Source organism: Scyliorhinus canicula, chromosome 20 (assembly GCF_902713615.1).
Source record: "Scyliorhinus canicula chromosome 20, sScyCan1.1, whole genome shotgun sequence".
NCBI lineage: Eukaryota > Metazoa > Chordata > Chondrichthyes > Carcharhiniformes > Scyliorhinidae > Scyliorhinus > Scyliorhinus canicula.
Genome location: NC_052165.1, coordinates 33,012,912 through 33,032,545, shown reverse-complemented (window position 1 = coordinate 33,032,545; position 19,634 = coordinate 33,012,912). Strand labels below are relative to the sequence as shown.

Genomic DNA, 19,634 nt, shown 5'->3' with positions numbered 1-19,634 from the left:
AGTACCCAATTCATTTTTTACAATTAAGGGGCAATTTACCGTGGCCAATCCACCTAGCTTGTACATTTTGGGTTGTGGGGGCGGAACACACGCAAACACAGGGAGAATGTGCAAACTGCACACGGACAGTGACCCAGAGCTGGGACTGAACCCGAGCCCTCGGCGCCTTGAGGCCACAGTGCTAACCACTAGGCCACCGTGCTGCCCTTCGGGAGGACATTTACAAGCCTGTGGCAATGGCTGGCTTTCTGCTAAATTATAGGCTCATGTTTCCGTGTGGGATCACCTTTGCCGAGGGCATGTTGGGTGCATGGCAATGACTGGAATGTTTCCCAATCTCACTCCTAAAGGCTTGTTTTAATTTTTTGATTATATCTTCTAGTTCTAGCCTACCAGTCTGCATAAATAGTTTCTCCCTGTCTACCTTACCTATCCCTTAATATCTTGATAAATTCAACCAAATAAATTCTGAACTGTCTATGTTTCAGGGAATACAATCTTAGTCGTGTAATCTCTATTTGCAATTTAATTCTTTTATTCTGTCCCTGCACTTCCTCTTTTCTTTTGCACTATTATTTCTCTTCTTTTTCTCTCCCTTTTCAATGGTTACATTTTAGTATGTTGATCTTGTTTAACTGCCGTTGTTTTAAAAGTTAAAGAATTGCAGTACATAATTGAAAGAAGTCTAAAGTAATAGCAGTTTTAAATGAGATGTGAAACATCCGAATCATTGATCCATTTCTGTCTTGCTTTTGATGGGTGCGCAAAAAGCTATGTATTATATAATGATAAATGAAAGCAGTATTTCTAAGTTACAGTATTACGATCCCAGACCCCAACAGTGCCAAGATAGTGGACAGAACCCCAATACTTTATTAATTTTGTAAGATTATGAGGAAAGGATACCTCGATCCAGGAGTGATTTCATGCAAAATAGGGATATGGTATATTAAAACACACATTATTACTAATGCAAAAATATCTTTAACATCACACAACAAAAATAGCTTACAATTATCCTTAAATAATGCAAATCAATAGTGATACAATAACCCTTAAACTGCTATCTTTACTTCCATACAAAAAACAGAACTATCTCAGATCCCAGTCCACTTAGCACTCAGGAATACTTGCTGTATGGAGAAGTCTTGAAACTTCACTTTGAAAAAGAGAGATCATTTGAGATTGCTTTAAAGAAAGAGAACTGTCCCTGCAAGATCTCTAGATGAAGCTTTCAGAACCTGCCTTCATAGCTTAGAACATAGAGCATTACAGCGCAGTGCAGGTCCTTCGACCCTCGATGTTGCGCCGACCTGTGAAACCACTCTAAAGCCCATCTACACTATTCCCTTATCATCCATATGTCTATCCAATGACCATTTGAATGCCCTTAGTGTTGGCGAGTCCACTACTGTTGCAGGCAGGGCATTCCACGCCCTTACTACTCTCTGAATAAAGAACCTATCTCTGACATCTGTCCTGTATCTATCTCCCCTCAGTTTAAAGCTGTGTCTCCTCGTGCTGGACATCACCATCCAAGGAAAAAGGCTCTCACAGTCCACCCTATCTAATCCTCTGATCATCTTGTATGCCTCTATTAAGTCACCTCTTAACCTTCTTCTCTCTAACAAAAACAGCCTCAAGTCCCTCAGCCTTCCCTCATAAGATCTTCCCTCCATACCAGGCAGCATTTTGGTAAATCTCCTCTGCACCCTTTCCAATGCTTCCACATCCTTCCTATAATGCGGCGACCAGAATTGCACGCAATTCTCCAAATGCGGCCGCACCAGAGTTTTGTACAACTGCAACATGACCTCATGGCTCCGAAACTCAATCCCTCTACCAATAAAAGCTAACACACCGTACAGCTTCTTAACAGCCCTCTCAACCTGGGTGGCAACTTTCAGGGATCTATGTACATGGACACCGAGATCACTCTGCTCATCCACACTACCAAGAATCTTACCATTAGCCCAGTACTCTGTCTTCCTGTTATTCCTTCCAAAATGAATCACCTCACACTTTTCTGCATTAAACTCCATTTTCCACCTCTCAGCCCAGCTCTGCAGCTTATCTATGTCCCTCTGTAACTTGTAACATCCTTCCGCACTGTCCACAACTCCAACGACTTTAGTGTCATCTGCAAATTTACTCACCCATCCTTCTACGCCCTCCGCCAGGTCATTTATAAAAATGACAAACAGCAGTGGCCCCAAAACAGATCCTTGTGGTACACCACAAGTAACTGGACTCCAGTCTGAACATTTCTCATCAACCATCACCCTTTGTCTTCTTCCAGCTAGCCAATTTCTGATCCAAACTGCTAAATCACCCTGAATCCCATGCCTCCGTATTTTCTGCAATAGCCTACCGTGGGCTTAACTTCCAGCTCCCAATTAAAACTAAACCTTTAACACTTGACTGCTTCAACTCTTGGCTCAGCCCATTAACTACATCATCTTATTAACTGAACACAATTGGTACAATTTAATGGAAACATTTCTAAGTGTCATTTTGGGTGCTATTAGCGGGGTGTTTCGCGATGGCCATGTTGGCGAGATCTTGATACGTATTTAACAGCACGTAGAAATGAGCCCCATGGGTATCTCGCCGTTACTGACTGTCTCACCATCTGATTCACCAGACTCACCGGGGAGGTGCATTCAAATGCTCCTTCAGGGGCGGCATGTGGCGCAGTGGTTAGCACTGGGACTGTGGCGCCGAGGACCCGGGTTCGAATCCCGGCCCTAGGTCACTGTCCGTGTGGAGTTTGCACATTCTCCCCATGTCTGCGTGGGTTTCACCCCCATAACCCAAAGATATGCTGGTTAGGTGGATTTGCCACGCTAAATTGCCCCTTAATTTGAAAAGAAAAATAATTGGCTACTCTAAATTTTTTTAAAAATGTAATTAAACGCTCCTTCACCACTCACTCACAGGCAACAGGGAGTGAATAGTTTTTAGTTTTCTGTTAAAACTAGACCCACACACAGGGCAGCGCGTGGCACAGTGGTTAGCTCTGCAGCCTACGGTGCTGAGGACCCGGGTTCGAATCCCGGCCCTGGGTCACTGTCCGTATGGAGTTTGCACATTCTCCCCGTGTTTGCGCGGGTCTCACCCCCATAACCCAAAGATGTGCTGGTTAGGTGGATTTGCCACGCTAAATTGCCCCTTAATTGGAAAAGAAAAATAATTGGCTACTCTAAATTTTTAAAAAAATGTAATTAAATGCTCCGTCACCACTCACTCACAGTCAACACACAAGCATGGCAGCGCACAGACCTGCTCCTTGCTTTGGGGATGCCGACCTGGACAGGCTTCTTGATGCTGTGAATATGAGTCAGGACATCCGATACCCTTGAGGGGGTTAGAGGACCAGCCTGGGAGGTAGTGGCAGCGGCTGTCAGCTCGGACTGCATAATAAGGCCCACCATCCAATGTCGGAAGAAGACAAGTGATCTCCACCGAGATGCAAGGGTAAGTTACCACCTCTCTCCTGCCATCACTTCTGCCTGCCACCCATCAAATTCTCACACACATCCCCCTGCCGCCAAATCACTAGATGACACCTGGCACCCTCCCCACATCCGATCTTCATGTTTCCTCCCCAGAACCCACTGGCACCCACCACCACAACCCCTTCATGTCTAGGTGAGGTTCCTACGCATGTCACCTGCTATAGACTCCCCTGACACGATGGGCGGGATTCTCTCCCACGCCGTCGGGAGAACTGCCGCCAACCACTCTGATGTCAACAGCCCCCGAAAGTGCGGAACTCTCTGCACTATCGTGGGCTAGGTGGACGCCGGAGGGGCCGTGCCAGCCGGCGCACGAAGGGATGGCACAAGTTCGCGCATGCGCTAAAGGGCTGCCATAGTTCCATGCATGTGCAGACCAGCCGGCGTATTTTGGCGCATGCACAGGGGGTTCTCTTCTCCTTGCTGGCCAGGGCGGAGCCCTACAGGGGCCGTCGCAGAAGGAAGAAGTGCCCCCACGGAACAGGGCCATCCGCAGATCGGTGGTCCCCGATCGCGGGCCAAGCCACTGTGCCCCCCCCCCCCCCGGGGTCGGATTTCCCCGTGCCCCCGCAAGGACTGCCCCCGCCCCAACTTACCTGCCAGGTGCTGCCATTGGGGAACATGGGTAACCCACGCCAAAGCTCCCCTCTATAAACACATCCCCCATCCTCTCAATCCCAGCTCTCCGCTATATCCAGAACCCCCCACCCATACCTCCCAGGGCAAACCGGGGCCTCCCAGACCAGCCCCTTGAGGCTCTCAGAGCAATTGCCAACGGCTCCATAGCTAGTGCGAACAACAGTGGGGAGAGGGGGCATCCCTGTCTCGTCCCCCGGTGCAGTCTAAAATAGTCTGATCTTGTCCTATTCGTCCTTACACTTGCAACAGGAGCCTGATACAGCAACCTGACCCAGTCAATAAAGCCCCGCCCAAATCCGAACCATCCCAGTACCTCCCACAGATAATCCCATTCTACCCGATCAAAAGCCTTTTCTGCATCTATTGCGATCACTACCTCCACCTCCCTACCTCCCGGGGGCGTCATGATCACATTTAACAACCTTCTTACATTGGCCACCAATTGCCTACCCTTAACAAACCCCATCTGGTCCTCCCCAATAACGTCCAGAACAAAATTTTGGCCTGCAGTTTGGCATCCACATCAACAGGCATATCGGCCTGTAGGACCCATACAGCTCCAGGTTCTTGTCCCGCTTCATAATCAGCAATATCGTGGCTTGTGATGTCATCGGCGGAAGCACCCCTCTTTCCTTTGCCTCATTTTCCTCATCAACACTGGCCCCAATATCCCAGAGAACTTTTTATAAAACTCCACTGGGTACCCGTCCGGCCCTGGGGCTTTACCTGCCTGCATGGTCTTCAGACCCTTCACTATCTCATCCAACCCGATCGGGCCCCCAGCCCTTCTACCAGCTCCCCATTCACCTTTGAGAAATTCAGCCCCCCCCAAGAAGAGTCTCATCCCCTCCGGCCCCATAGGGGGTTCCGACCTATGCAGCCTACTGTAGAAATCCCTAAACGCTTTACTCACCCCTGCTGAATCTCCAACCAGGTTCCCATCTCCGTCATTTACATTCCCTATCTCCCTGGCTGCCTCCCTCTTTCTAAGCTGCTGTGCAAGCATTCTGCTGGCCTTTTCTCCATACTCATAGATTGCCCCCTCGCCTTTCCCAGCTGCTCCACCGCCCTCCCTGTGGTTAACAAGCCGAACTCTGCCTATAGCCTCCGCTGTTCCCTTAAAAGCCCTGCCTCTGGGGTCTCCGCGTGCCTCCTATCGATCTGTAGTATCTCCTTAACTAGTCGGTCAGTCTCTGCTCTATCCACCTTCTCCCTCTGGGCCTGTATCGAGATCAGCTCCCCTCTGACCACCGCCTACAGTGCTTCCCAAAACATCGCTGCTGAAATTTCCCTGTGTCGTTGACTTGCAGGTAGTTCTGAATACATTTCCTCAGCCGCTCGCACACCACTTCGTCAGCCAAAAGTCCCACATCTAACCTCCAGTGCGGGTGCTGGTTACTGTCTTTACTAACCTGCGGGTCAACCCAGTGCGGAGCATGGTCTGAGATTGTGATCGCCGAGTGCCTCGTGTCCACCACCCCTGCCAGTAAGGCCCTGCTCAAAATGAAGAAATCGATCTGGGAGTACACTTTATGTACGTGTGAGTAGAAGGAGAACTCCTTCACCCTTGGCTGCCCAAATCTCCATAGATCCACCCCCCATCTGCTCCACTAACACTTTTAGTTCCTTTGCCATTGCTGGCACCCTGCCCGTTTTCGAGCTTGACCGGTCCAAGCCAGGGTCAATAACTATGTTGAAGTCCCCTCCCACGACCAACCTGTGCGGGTCCAGGTCCGATATCTTCCCCAGCATCCTCTTTATAAACTCCACATCATCCCAATTTGGCGCATACACGTTTACTAATACCACCTGCATCCCCTCCAGTTTCCCGCTGACCATAAAGTACCGACCTCCCACATCTGAAACTATTCTACCTGCCTCAAATACCACCTGCTTATTGATCAGGATCGCGACTCCTCTAGCCTTTGAATCCAGCCCCGAGTGAAAGACCTCACTGACCCAGCCTTTCCTCAATCTAATCTGGTCAGTTACTCTAAGGTGCGTCTCCTGCAACATTACAAGGTCCGCCTTTAGTCCCCGAAGATGTGTGAACACAGGTGCCCCCTTGACCGGCCCATTTAACCCTCGAACATTCCAGGTGGTCAGCCTAGTTGGGGGGGGCTCATTGCTCCGCCCCCCCCACTTCGCCGAGCAGCCATCCCCTTTTTTGGGCCCGCCTCCAGCCCATGCACCGCGTCTGTACCGGCCCGACCCCAGGCAGACTCCGCCCCCAACTTCCTCTCTGTCCCTTGGCCCAGGTCCCTCCCTCGTCAGCAGAACATTTATCCCCCCCTCCCCCACCTAGTAACAACACTCTGCAACCCAAAACCTTTGATAAACCGAACACATGTATACCCCCCACTACACCTGATAATGTTAATCTTCACAGCAGGCTTGCTTATACACCCCACCCTCTTTTGCCCTCCGCTATCTCACCAGTCCTCCCAATCTCCCAGGCACAATGATCCAAGATAAAACATTCCCAATGCAAACCTCATTCAGAGGATGGGTGTGAGCGCGCTGTCAGCAGAAAGACAGGAATCAGACTTTGGCATAAAATGAGGAGCACCAGAGCTTTCCTCACAGAGAGTTATCATCATTCTCCTGCCTCGTATATTGACCCGCTGACACGGACCGATCACCCTGAGATGATGTTACACAGACCCATGGAGGGTGAAACATGGTAGTCGGGGGGGGGGGGGGGGGGATGGGGGATGGAGTGAAATGGGGGCGAAGAAGGGATGGGGGAGCAAACGGATGGAGGGACGTGGGGGCGGATTGGGGGAAGGAGGGATTGGGGCGACTGGAGGGATTGGGGAGAAAGGAAGATTGGGGTGGCATTGGAGGGAGGGAGGATTTGGGGATGGAGGGATTGGTGGGGAGGGAGAATTGTGAGGATTGGCGTACTGGAACGAAGGAAAAATTGAGGAAGGGAGCGTGAGCAGACGGACCTTGTGACTCAGGCAAGAATGAGGGCCTCCCTGGTCCCCCATGTATGCCAGATCTTCGCCGCCGCCTGCCCTCCATCCTCCTGCATCCCGTCCCAGGCTTGTCCTCCAGCCCCTCCTGGTCCGGCTCCTCCTCTTCATATGAGGCTGCATGTCTTTTCTCCTCCTCCAGCATGTCGCCCTGCTGCTATCCCAGTTGTGAAGGGCACAGCAGACCACCACAAAGTGTACTGCAGTGCACCATCAAAGAGGTCCAATCATCAGAACCACATTTTGAAACGTCTGATGCACCACTCGATGACAGCATGGGCTTCAGTATATCGGGTCTCTGCCTTGGTCTCCGGTCTCCGTACTGGCGTCATCAGCCAGGTCCTCTTTGGGTACCCTTATCCCCAAGTGCCAACCCGTCGTCCTGGCTGATCTTCAAAGACACCGAGGATCTTTGTGGCCCAGGATGTAGCTGACATGCATGCTCCCTGGGAAACGTGCTCACACGTGCATGATCCGGAGACAGTGGTTGCACACAAGTTTATCATTCAGGGGCTGGAATTCTCCAAGCCTCAGTGCTGAAATCGAAATCAGTGCGGGGCCTGTACTGGCAGCCAGAGCTGCGAGAAGCACTCCGGGCGGGCCCTGCCAACCCCCTGCAGGGGGCTTTCTTAAGGAAAGTCCAGAGTGAAAGGCTGGCATGGGGCATAGCCCCATTATTGGAGAATCCCAAATTATTGGAGAATCACGCCCATAGTATCACCCCTCGCAGGTTACTCAACAGAAACTGAGGATAAGCCTGAGAATGTGTTATTATGTCCAGTGCCCTTGAGCTGCTACCAGAAAATGGAAATGGTTATTGCTCGCTGGGGAACCTATTAATTCCCAGGTGGCTGTTGCATTTGGGTGGCACGGTAGCACGGTGGTTAGTACTGTTGCTTCACAGTACCTGGGTTCCAGGTTCAATTCCCGGCTTGGGTCCCTGTCTGTGCGGAGTCTGCACGTTCTCCATGGGCCTGCGTGGGTTTCCTCTGGGTTTTCCGGTTTCTTCCCACAAGTCCAGAAAGACATGCTTGTTAGGTGAATTGGACATTGTGAATTCTCCCTCAGTGTAGCCGAACAGGCGCCGGAGTGTGGCGACTAGGGGATTTCATTACAGTGTTAATGTAAGCCTACTTGTGACAATAAAGATTATTAATTAAAAATTAATGAATTAATTGATTTCAATCTCACTAATGAAATGGAAGCGAATGTAAATGAGGGTTAATGATATGCCCGGCATATTTGAGCATTATCCGACACCCGACATTGAGCAATCTGGTTACATAGTAAACTGATTTGCACTGGTGTCAACAGATATTCCCACTATTGAACTGGCGCGTGCAAATCCCACCAGGCGAAACTCAGTGGTTAAATTGTGGCCAATGCCTCTAGTAAAATGCTCTATAGGGACCCTCTCTTTTTTTTTCCCAATTAAGGGGAAATTTAGCATGGCCAATCCACCTAACCTGCACATCTTCGGGTTGTGGGGATGAAACCCAGGCAGATACTAGAAGAATTACAGGAACCCTCTTAATCCAAATAAAAATCCATTAGCCCAAGCTTTTGTGAAGCTCCCAAAAAGCCTACCTGCTTTGCAAACCAGGATTTGAAAAAACATAACTACAGCGGTCATACACACTCTAAACAGCCTTTGAGCCTTACTGCACCGAATACACATAGTACAATGGGCTGGATTCTCCTCCCCGCCGCACCACTTTTCAGCCTCTACCCGCCAGCGGGATTCTCCGTTACGCCAACCCGTCAATGGGGTTTCCCATTGTGGTGCAGCCCCACGCCATCAGGAAACCCCCGGGCGCCGGCGGAGAATCCTGCCCAGTATATCTGAAATTCCAACATTCCAACTGTTGCTTAAAATGGAGAGGATATATTTTCAAAGAGTGTAGCACGGTCAATGGGATGAAAGCCCTACGTCTGCTCCTACATCTTATGGTAATATGGGACTGGATTCTCCGACCCCCCCTCCGGGTCGGAGAATCGCGGGGGGCGGCGCAAATCCCGCCCTGCCGCTCTGATGCCGGCTGCCTAATTCTCCGGCGACGGTTTTTTGGCGGGGGTCGGAGGCCATTTGCAGTGGCTTCCCCCGGCGATCCTCCGCCCCGCGACGGGCCGTGAGGCCGCCCGTTTTCGGCCTGTCCCGCCGGCGTAAATAAAACCATGTCCATACCAGCGGGACCTGGCTCTGTGGGCGGCCTGCAGAGTCCTCGGGGGAGAGGGGGGGGGCATGGGGGATCTGGCCCCAGGGGTGCCCCCAAGGTGGCCTGGCCCCCAATCGGGGCCCACCGATCCGCGGGCGGGCCTGTGCTGTGGGGGCACTATCTTTCCCTCGCACCGGCTGCTGTCAACTTCCGCCATGGCCGGCGCGGAGAAGAACCCTCTTGTGCATGCGCTGGGATGACAGTTACAGTTTGCAAATCGGGATCAAAAGAGCATAGGAACAGCAGCAGATCATTCAACCCTTCGAGGCTATTCCACCATTCATGGCTGTGGCCGAGATTTTCCAGCCATTTTTGGCAGCAGGATCTTCCAGTTCGGCTGACAGTGACCCCCACACCCCCAGTTTCGGTGCCAGAGGGTGCAAACAACGGGAAAATACATTGACAGCGACGGGAACAGAAGAGCCCACCGCTGGCCAATGGCTGGCCGCCTCCGCCACTGCAAAGCGCATCATGGGGGAGGTGGTAATTCCCACTATATTTATCTTGACTCCACCCCTTTCATATGCTTATCAGAAAAAATCTATTCATCTCAGATTTAAAATTGAACAAAACTCTACTCATTTTGTGGGAGAGAATTACATACTCGCACATTCTGAGTGATCTGGCACTGATTTTTAGAAGGAGAATAAGAGATGACCCTATTGATATATGTCAGATTCTGGAGGGGCTTGACAGATTAGATGCTGAAAGGATATTTCCCTTCAAAGGGAACCGAGAACTTGCGGGTATAGTTTCAGAATAAGGAGTCACCCATAAAAAACAGAGATGAGGAGGCAATTTTTCTCTGAGGGCCATGAATCGTTGGAATTCTCTGCCCCCAGAGAGCTGTGAAGGCCGAGTTATTTAGAGTACCCAATTCATTTTTTCCAATTAAGGGTCAATTTAGTGTGGCCAATTCACCTACACTGCACATCATTGGGTTGTGGGGGTGAAACCCACACAAACACGGGGAGAACGTGCAAACTCCACACGGACAGTGACCCAGAGCCAGTATCGAACCTGGGACCTCGGCGCCATGAGGCAGCAGGGCTAACCCACTGCGCCACCATGCTGCCTGTGAAGGCCGAGTTATTGAATGTATTCAAAACGGAGATAGACAGATTTGTGAACTATAGTGGGAGTCAAAGATTATGGAGGACAGGTGGAAATGCAGAGTTGAGGCCAAGATCAGTTCAGTCACAATCTTATTGAATAACGGAGAAGACTCAAGGGGCCATATGGCCTACGTTTCCTATCTTATGGTCTCATTGTGTTTCAGTTGACCTTTGGAAAGATTAGAGAGACGTGCCAAAGGCACAATATTAAGATTGATTACAGGGTGATCAAACAAATCAAACTAGTAACAAACCATTGTTACCTCCTAGTGTTATGTGCTATTGTAGTTAGATATTGAACAATACAGGCACACCCCTCAACATAAAACACTCCAATCACTAAAGAGGATGTATCACTGTGTCCAATAGTATCTCAGACATTCCTAAAAATTGGAATGACTGCCAATTAAAGATGGTGGGAGTAATTATGACTTTGTGTGATCATGTACAATTGGTGATAATGAATTGGCAACCCATTTAGCATTTCTCCAATTTTTTATTTCCACTGAAGTCAGCAGGATAGATGTAGAACCAGGTACGGTGTTGCTACCACCCATTTTGCAACATCAAATCAAAGTCTATTCTAAAAGATCAATTAAATATGAACAAATTAGATGGACAATCTGTGGTGCTCACTACAGGCATGTAGCTTTTTATTATATAGATTTACTGGGCAAATATTCCACTGTTGAAACAACATAGTTGTATACTTTATGGTTACATTACTATTTAATAGGTACACATTGGCAACTCAGGACCTGGTGATGAGAGCCAGAGGAGTTCTGAAGGATCGAGGATGGAGGATATCAAATGACAGGCTTGGCTCAGGTGATGACATCTCCATGTACATCATTCCTCTCCTGCATGGAAATAAGTTGACATGATAATGACAGCGTCGTGCCAAATTGGCTTACCGGATATTTGTTGCTGGTCCCATAACTATACTGAATTGAGGAAGATTTCCTTTGCTTTGTTACTTGTAGCAAAGATTATTAATGCCATTTCACTACAAATAAAAAAACGCAAGGAAATCTTTCCCCTGTGGTGACCAGACAATGAGAGGCAGAAGTCCCGGAACTGATTCAAATAAGTCTTATGAAAAGAAGAGAATTTAATAAAATTGTATATTGGCAAATTTTTCTTTCAGTTCAGGTTTCACAATCCTTAAGTTCTACTTCTGTTGTTATAGCTGATGGATTTTTTTTCCTGCAATCAAATAAATATATCCTGTATAAATTAAAAAAACTCCAGAGTCTAAATATTAAGTCTTTGCGTTATAACTTATAAAGTATCAAAATTTTGATGTATATTTTCCAAGTGATGTAATGCTATTGGGGGAAGGAGAAATTATTTGTGCTGTGTTTTCGAGTTCGTCACATAATCAACATGGCAGTCTTCTAGCAGAATTATACTGTAATAATGTAGTAAATATTGTTTCAATTTTTTTATGGCATTGTTTAAAGATGAAGTCTGTTGGTCACCACAGTTCATTAAAAAATGATACAAGGCACCAACTGTTGTATTGTATATACTGGCAGCTGCAGGGCAAGATAAGTGAATCTGCTGGTTATTTTTGTAAAATTATTTTTTTTGGCTATTGAGTAGACACTGGCCAAGATTACCTTCAAGCTTTCATTAGTCTGTCTCTTTGTCATGTTCAACATATACTGCACTCAACTTGAAGAATGATTTCACTGCACCGTTCTGTCCTTTAGTTTCTTCCGCTGATAACTATATGCTTGGCAAGTGTCAAAATACTGCCAAAATCACACACCGCCCAAGCCAATCTCTCACAGAAGCAGCATTAATAGACAAAAGTATTCTACGAGAGTGATATTCATCTCATTGAAGTATTTGAAGATGATCTGTGCTACACTGAAATATTTCATAGATGCCAAGCAAAAACTGTTGAAAGATTTTTTTTAATGTTTAATTCATTTCTGGAAGACTGAAATGTGAAACATGTTTTTATTCCAAAGCGATGTTACATTTAGGCACTTGAAATTTTGTTTCAATGTTTGTAGTCTTAAAAGTACTGTATAAGAAGGCTGGATTGAAAATGTGAATCACTGATGTAGTGTTGTATTTGACTGTTAATGAAGGGAAGGTAATGTTGCACTGTACAGTAATTAAATTTGCTTAATGTTTAAACGGTGGATGCCATTATCTCTCTTTTTATCTCCATATCTCATCATACTTGGAAAAAGTCATTTTCTTGTAAATCTTTCTACTTCGTAAATCACCTCTTTATTTCCATATTGCATTTCATAGACAAAATTCGAGGAATATGACAAAACAATTTTGAAATGATTAGCAATAAACAGGTTAGTATATGCAGTAGGCAAACCAATTTTGTTTACTACAAGTATTTGTTTTTAATTTTATATGTCAGCAGTAAACACACCCATGCTAAATTTAATGCTGTTTTCTCAACACTGATTTAACAAAATGCTCATCACCACAACAGAAATGAACCCTTTACCATGCCTGTGTAACATTTTAATTTGTAACATTCTTCACTCTGTGGTGTCTGTAAGGTAGACTCTTAAATTCCAGTCAGTGAAATGCTGTATTCATGATTTGGAATCCAAAAGGTTAAAAGATTTTTAAAAAATATATGTTGCCATGCAGTTTGATATTATTCCAAATGTTTAATGGCTCTGATTGCCTAATGCTCATCTGTGAACAAATTACATTTTATACCTTAAAGGCTCGGCTTCACTCTAAAAGTCTTGGAATGTATATACAAAAGTCAAAACTATGTTACTAAAATATGAGGGCACATCCTGGCTGCAAGGGGCTAAATTAACTTTCTCTTGAATGTAATCCAATTATTAAATATTCATCCAAGCATGATTTAGGAAGCTAGCCATAGCATTTTCTAATGATTAATACAGGGTTGTTATTGGATGTCTATTAAATACACCTCTCTAACCTTGAAGGCTACATTATTTATCCTTGATAGGTCACTCCATTGACGTGTCCTTTCTATTGTCCCAGCAGCACAAGAATGAAGATCTTAAACAAAAAAAACTTATTTATATCTGTATTTAGCCTTGTAATTTGCAATTACAATCCCAGCTGGAATGAACAATCCCTCGGTGTGCTAAACATGTTCTTCAAAGACCGGTTTATGATGACATATAATGCAAAAAGGCAATCTCTTTACCCCCCCTTTTTAAAAACAATTATTAACATACTGTTAATTGCTTTGGAAACCCATTCCACACTTACACTTAGAATCATAGAACCCCTATAGTGCAGGAGGAGGCCATTCGGCCCATCGGGTCTATATTGACCCTCTGAAAGAGCACCCAACTTCGGCCCACTCCATCCCCCTAACCCCGCCTACACATATTTGGATACTTTGGGGAAATTTCATCGCAGCCAATCCACCTAATCTGCACAGCTTTGGGCGGTGGGAGGAAATCTGAGCATCCAGAGGAAACCAACGTAACACAGGGAGAAAGTGCATACCCCACACACACACAGTAACGCTGTGGTAAACCTTATTATATGTATTACGGTACCTGTGTTGGAGGTACTACTGTATTAGAGATATGTGGGTAAATCCCTGTCTGCTGGCTCCGCCCAGTGGATGGTATAAAGAGATGTTCATCCCCGGCTGCAGCCATTTTCTGTTACAAGCTGCTGGGGAACACATAGAACAGTACAGCACAGAACAGGCCCTTCGGCCCTCGATGTTGTGCCGAGCCATGATCACCCTACTCAAACCGATGTATCCACCCTATACCCGTAACCCAACAACTCCCCACTTAACCTTACTTTTTTAGGACACTACGGGCAATTTAGCATGGCCAATCCACCTAACCCACACATCTTTGGACTGTGGGAGGAAACCGGAGCACCCGGAGGAAACCCACGCACACACGGGGAGGACGTGCAGACTCCGCACAGACAGTGACCCAGCCGGGAATCAAACCTGGGACCCTGGAGCTGTGAAGCATTTATGCTAACCACCATGCTACCGTGCTGCCCACTGCTACCGTGCTGCCCACATCTTGTCTAATAAAGCCTTTGATTATTCTCTCATCTCGCTTTCGCAATAATTGATCATGTATCAATTTATTAGACAAGATATTGAAAGATGGAGCTCCGCATCAAGCCGGACAGTCTGCAACTGAGCCTCCACACGGCAAACGCTTCGGCCACCTTTGATCACTGGCTGGCTTGCTTCCAGAGCTACATCAGGACGTCCACAGACACACCCACGGAGGACCAAAAGTTACAGATCCTCTACTCGAGGGCGAGTCCTGAAATTTTTCCACTCATCAGGGACGCGCCTAACTACGCTGAAGCTATGGCACTGCTGAAAGGGCATTATATTCGCCCGGTGAACCAAGTATATGCTAGACATCTTCTGGCCACCAGACGCCAAATCCCGGGAGAAATACCTGGACGACTTCCTGCTAGCCCTCGCTAGGAACTGCAACTGTCGGCAAGTTTCAGCTACCGAGCACACTGAACTCTTAATTCGGGACGCCTTCATCATCGGCATGCTGTCCACACAGATCCGCCAGCTGCTGTTAGAAGGAGATACACTAGATCTTAAGGAGGCTAGGAGACTCACAAATTCTTTAGAATTGGCCTCCCGTAACGCCCAGGCGTATGCCCCCGGCAGCGCGGCACCCCCATGGACAGCGTGGATCCCACCTGCTTCCGATCCGACCCCATCCTCCAATTCACCGAAGGCCTGCGCCGTGCGGCAGCCGGTCAACCCCGGGGGGCCCAGATGCTACTTTTGTGGGCAGACCAAACACCCCCGGCAACGCTGCCCAGCCCGATCAGCGATGTGCAGAGGATGCGGTAAGAAGGGGCACTTTGTGGTGGTATGCCATGCCCAGTCGGCCGCCGCCGTCTCCGCACACCCTGCCAGCGACCCGGTCCCGCCGCCATTTTCCCCCTCGCAAGCCATGTGCGGCCCGTGGGCGCCGCCATCTTGTCCACCGACTGCCATGTGTGACCCATGGGGGTGGCCATTTTGGACAGTGCCGCAGGATCCCGACCCAACTGGCTGTTTATCGACTGCTGAGACCTCCTTCACCGCTGTTCAACCCGGGGCCTCCCAGCATCTGCCGCATCGCGCCTCCATTACTCTGGACCAGCCTCTGCCACGGAACCTCACGACTGCGATGACGACGGTGGAACTCAACGGGCACAAGACGTCCTGCCTTTTCGACTCCGGGAGCACGGAGAGCTTTGTTCCCCCACCATGGTAAGGTGCTGCTCCCTCACGGTACACCCCGTTAAGCAGAAAGTCTCCCTGGCCTCCGGATCTCATTCTGTGGAAATCCGGGGGTACTGCATTGCGAGCCTCACTATCCAGGGCGTTTAACAATTTCTGCCTCTATGTCCTCCCCCACCTCTGCACTGCCGCACTCCTGGGCCTGGACTTCCAGTGCCAACTCCAAAGCCTGACTTTTAAATTCGGCGGACCCATACCCCCCTCACTGTCTGCGGCCCCATGACCCTTAAGGTCGACCTGCCTTCCCTGTTTGCAAACCTCACCCCAGATTGCAAACCCGTCGCTACCAGGAGCAGACGGTACAATATCCAGGACAGGTCCTTCATTAGGTCGGAAGTCCAACGGCTGCTGAACGAAGGCATCATCGAGGCTAGCAACAGCCCCTGGAGAGCCCAAGTGGTAGTTGTAAAGACCGGGGAGAAGCACAGGATGGTCATTGACTACAGACAGACCATCAACTGGTACATGCAGCTCGACGCGTACCCTCTCCGACGCATATCTGATATGGTCAATCAGATTGCACAGTACCGGGTCTTCTCCACAGTGGATCTAAAGTCTGCCTACCAGCAGCTCCCCATCCGCCCAGAGGACCGCCAATACACTGTGTTTGAAGCAGATGGCCGCCTCTATCACTTCCTAGGGGTCCCCTTCGGTGTCACTAATGGGGTCTCGGTCTTCCAACGGGAGATTGGCCAGATGGTTGACCGTTACGGATTGCGGGCCATCTTCCCGTACCTAGATAACTTCACCATCTGCGGCCATGATCAACAGGAGCACGACGCCAACCTCCGCAAATTCCTCCAAACCGCCAAACTCCTTAATCTCACTTTTATAACAATGACAAATGCGTGTTCAGCACAGATCGCCTAGCCATTCTTGGCTACGTAGTGCAGAATGGAGTAATATGGCCCGACCCCAACCGCATGCGCTCACTTATGGAGTTCCGTCTTCCCCACTGCCCCAAGGCCGTGAAACAATGCCTTGGGTTTTTCTCTTATTAGGCCCAGTGGGTCCCCAATTACGCGGACAAGGCCCGCCTACTATCCTTTCATAGAATTTACAGTGCAGGTGGTCATTCGGCCCATTGAATCTGCACCGGCTCTTGGAAAGAGCACCCTAGCCTAGCCCACACCCTATCCCCATAACCCAGTAACCCCACCCAACACTAAGGGCAATTTTGGACACTAAGGGCAATTTAGTGTGGCCAATCCACCTAACCTGCACATCTTTGGACTGTGGGAGGAAACCCATGCACACACAGGGAGAATGTGCAGACTCCGCACAGACAGTGCCCCAAGCTGGGAATCGAACCTGGTACCCTGGAGCTGTGAATCAATTGTGCTAACCATTATGCTACCGTGCTGCCCAGATTTTTTTTCTGCGGCAATTGGAAAGAGCGGAGAGTTAATCATCTGTGCCCCCCCTCCTGGCTCTTTCATAGTGTCCACAGTTCAATCCAGTTTTTCCCCTGTCGGCTGAGGCCCGCCAGGCCTTCAACCGCATCAAGGCGGACATCGCAAAGGCTACGATGCACGCTGTCGATGAGTCCATCCCCTTACAGGTCGAGAGCGACGCATCAGACGAAGCTCTGGCGGCCACCCTCAACCAGGAGGGCAGGCTGGTGGCCTTCTTTTCCCGCACCCTCCATGCCTCTGAAATCCGACACTCCTATGTCAAAAAGGAGGCCCAGGCCATTGTCGAAGGTGTGCGGCACTGGAGGCATTACCTGGCCGGCAGGAGATTCACACTCCTCACTGACCAACGGTCGGTTGCCTTCATGTTTAGTAATACGCAACGGGGCAAGATAAAAAAACGATAAGATCCTGAGGTGGCGATCAAGTTCTCCACCTACAATTGTGAGATCTTGCATCATCCTGGGAAGCTGAACAAGCCTCCTGACGCCCTATCCCTCTGTACATGTGCCAGCGCACAAGTGGACCAACTCAGGACCCCACACGATGACGTCTGCCACCCGGGGGTCACCCGGTTCTTCCATTTCATCAAAACCCGCAACCTGCCCTACTCCATAGAGGAGGTCAGGACCATCACCAGAAACTGTCAAATCTGCGCAGAGTGCAAGCCGCACTTCTACCGGCCAGATAAAGCACACCCGCCCCCTTTGAGCGCCTCGGTATAGATTTCAAAGAGTCCCTCCGCTCCACCGACCGCAACACGTACTTTCTGAACGTGGTCGATCAGTTCTCCCGGTTCCCCTTCGCCATCCCCTGTCCCGACATAACTGCATGTATATTCACACTGTTCGGTTTCCTGGCCTATGTACACAGCGATAGGGGGTCCTCCTTTATGAGTGATGAGCTGTGTCAATTTCTGCTCAGCAGGGGCCTCAAGCAGGACGACCAGCTACAACCCCCGGGGAAATGGGCAGGTAGAGAATGGGATGGTCTGGAAGGCCGTTCTGCTGGTCCTACGGTCTAGAAATCTCCCGGTCTCTTGCTGGCAGGAGTATTCCCCGATGCACTCCATTCCATACGGTCACTCCTGTGTACCACAACTAATGAAACCCCCCATGAACGTCGTCTTGTTTTTCCCAGGAAGTCTACCTCCAGGACATCACTCCCAACATGGCTGGCAGCTCCTGGACCCGTCCTGCTCCGGAGACATGCACGGACCCATAAGTCTGACACGTTGGTCGAGAGGGTCCACCTTCTTCATGCTAACCTGCAGTACGCCTACATGGCATGCCCCAACGGATGCCAGGACGTGGTCTCCCTCCGCGATCTGGCACCCACTGGATCCCCACCACGGCCCTCTCACCAATCCCTCCACCCGAACCATTCTTCTCTGTTCCACGTTTCTTCCCTCGTTTACCCATGCAGGTTCTGAGGCGTCCTGACTGGATGCATGTTAGCATCTGCCTGCTCTTCCTCTGCTTTGCAGTAATCTGATTTTCCTTGAATGGACTGTTCTCAAGCTCGGGATAATCTCTTTAGTACCCATTTCTCATTGTGGGTCTCATCTGAGGGGTCATAATTGGCGCAAGCTCTCTGTCCTGCTTCGGTCGCGGGAGAGACTAGGATTCGAGTCCATTTGGCCATAGTGTCTGGTGTCAAATGGGCACAGGCTAACTCTCCGAATACTGCTGTGAAATGAATCCAAAGGCGTCCAGCAAACGCTGTTGGGTTTTCGGTCTTTTTCTGCCTACATTTATTGAGGCCTTCTATGGGATCTCCCTTATTGTAGCCGATCGCATCTAGGATCGCTGCATGCATTTCTTGGAGGGTGCCTCCTCCTACATTTTGTGGCTCGGGAAGGGCTGCCACGATTGAGGGGTCGAGGCTCAAATCTGTGAGCATAACTTGCTCTCTTTCATCCAGGCCGTACATGGTCGCCTGTTGTTTAACCTTTGCAAAGTAATGGTGTGGGTCCGATGTGGGTTGGAACAGTGTTATCTTATCACATGCGTCCCTTAATTGAGTAACGGTTAATGGGTGGTGTACAGAAAATCGGGGTCTCCGTCTGCGCTGTGTGGTGACAGGGTTCCTGGGATTGTGCTTTTCCATGTGCAGTCGGGGGTGCGGGTGCTTTTCTTTTCTGAGGTTTGTCCTGAGTACATGTTCCATGTACATATCAATGGGCAGTTTAATTTAACTCCTGCCAATCGGGGCCATTTTCCTGATCTAACTGGGGTCCAAATGTATTCTGGAAACCATTTTGTACAGAAAGCAGGGATTGCAGGTATGCAATTTGCTTTCGGCATTTGGCATGGTCTACCGAGCTCTGCCTTTGTTCCGTCGTAGAACTGTGGAATACTCGTAGGGCTGCTTTTAAACCGTTATATTGTTGCTATAATTGCTCGACTTTGTCTCTTCTCGTACCAACGTGTGTCTTGGTAGGCCTTATCGTATTGTGACTGGAAGCTGCTTAGGTGAGCGAGACAAGAT

At 49.0% G+C, this 19,634-nt stretch overlaps 1 protein-coding gene and 1 long non-coding RNA gene across 6 annotated transcripts in view; one reads left to right on the top strand and one right to left on the bottom strand.

Moving 5' to 3' along the window:
* The window catches only part of ppm1h (protein phosphatase, Mg2+/Mn2+ dependent, 1H), a 208,907-nt gene extending 196,285 nt beyond the window's left edge, over positions 1–12,622 (top strand). The window contains exon 10 of the mRNA XM_038780177.1: positions 11,203–12,622. Within this exon, the coding sequence (XP_038636105.1) occupies positions 11,203–11,350 (148 nt within the window). The 3' untranslated portion in view covers positions 11,351–12,622. The remainder of the gene's footprint in view (positions 1–11,202) is intronic.
* The window catches only part of LOC119954699, a 248,415-nt gene that overhangs the window by 103,483 nt on the left and 125,298 nt on the right, over positions 1–19,634 (bottom strand). The gene's annotated exons all lie outside the window — the stretch shown is intronic.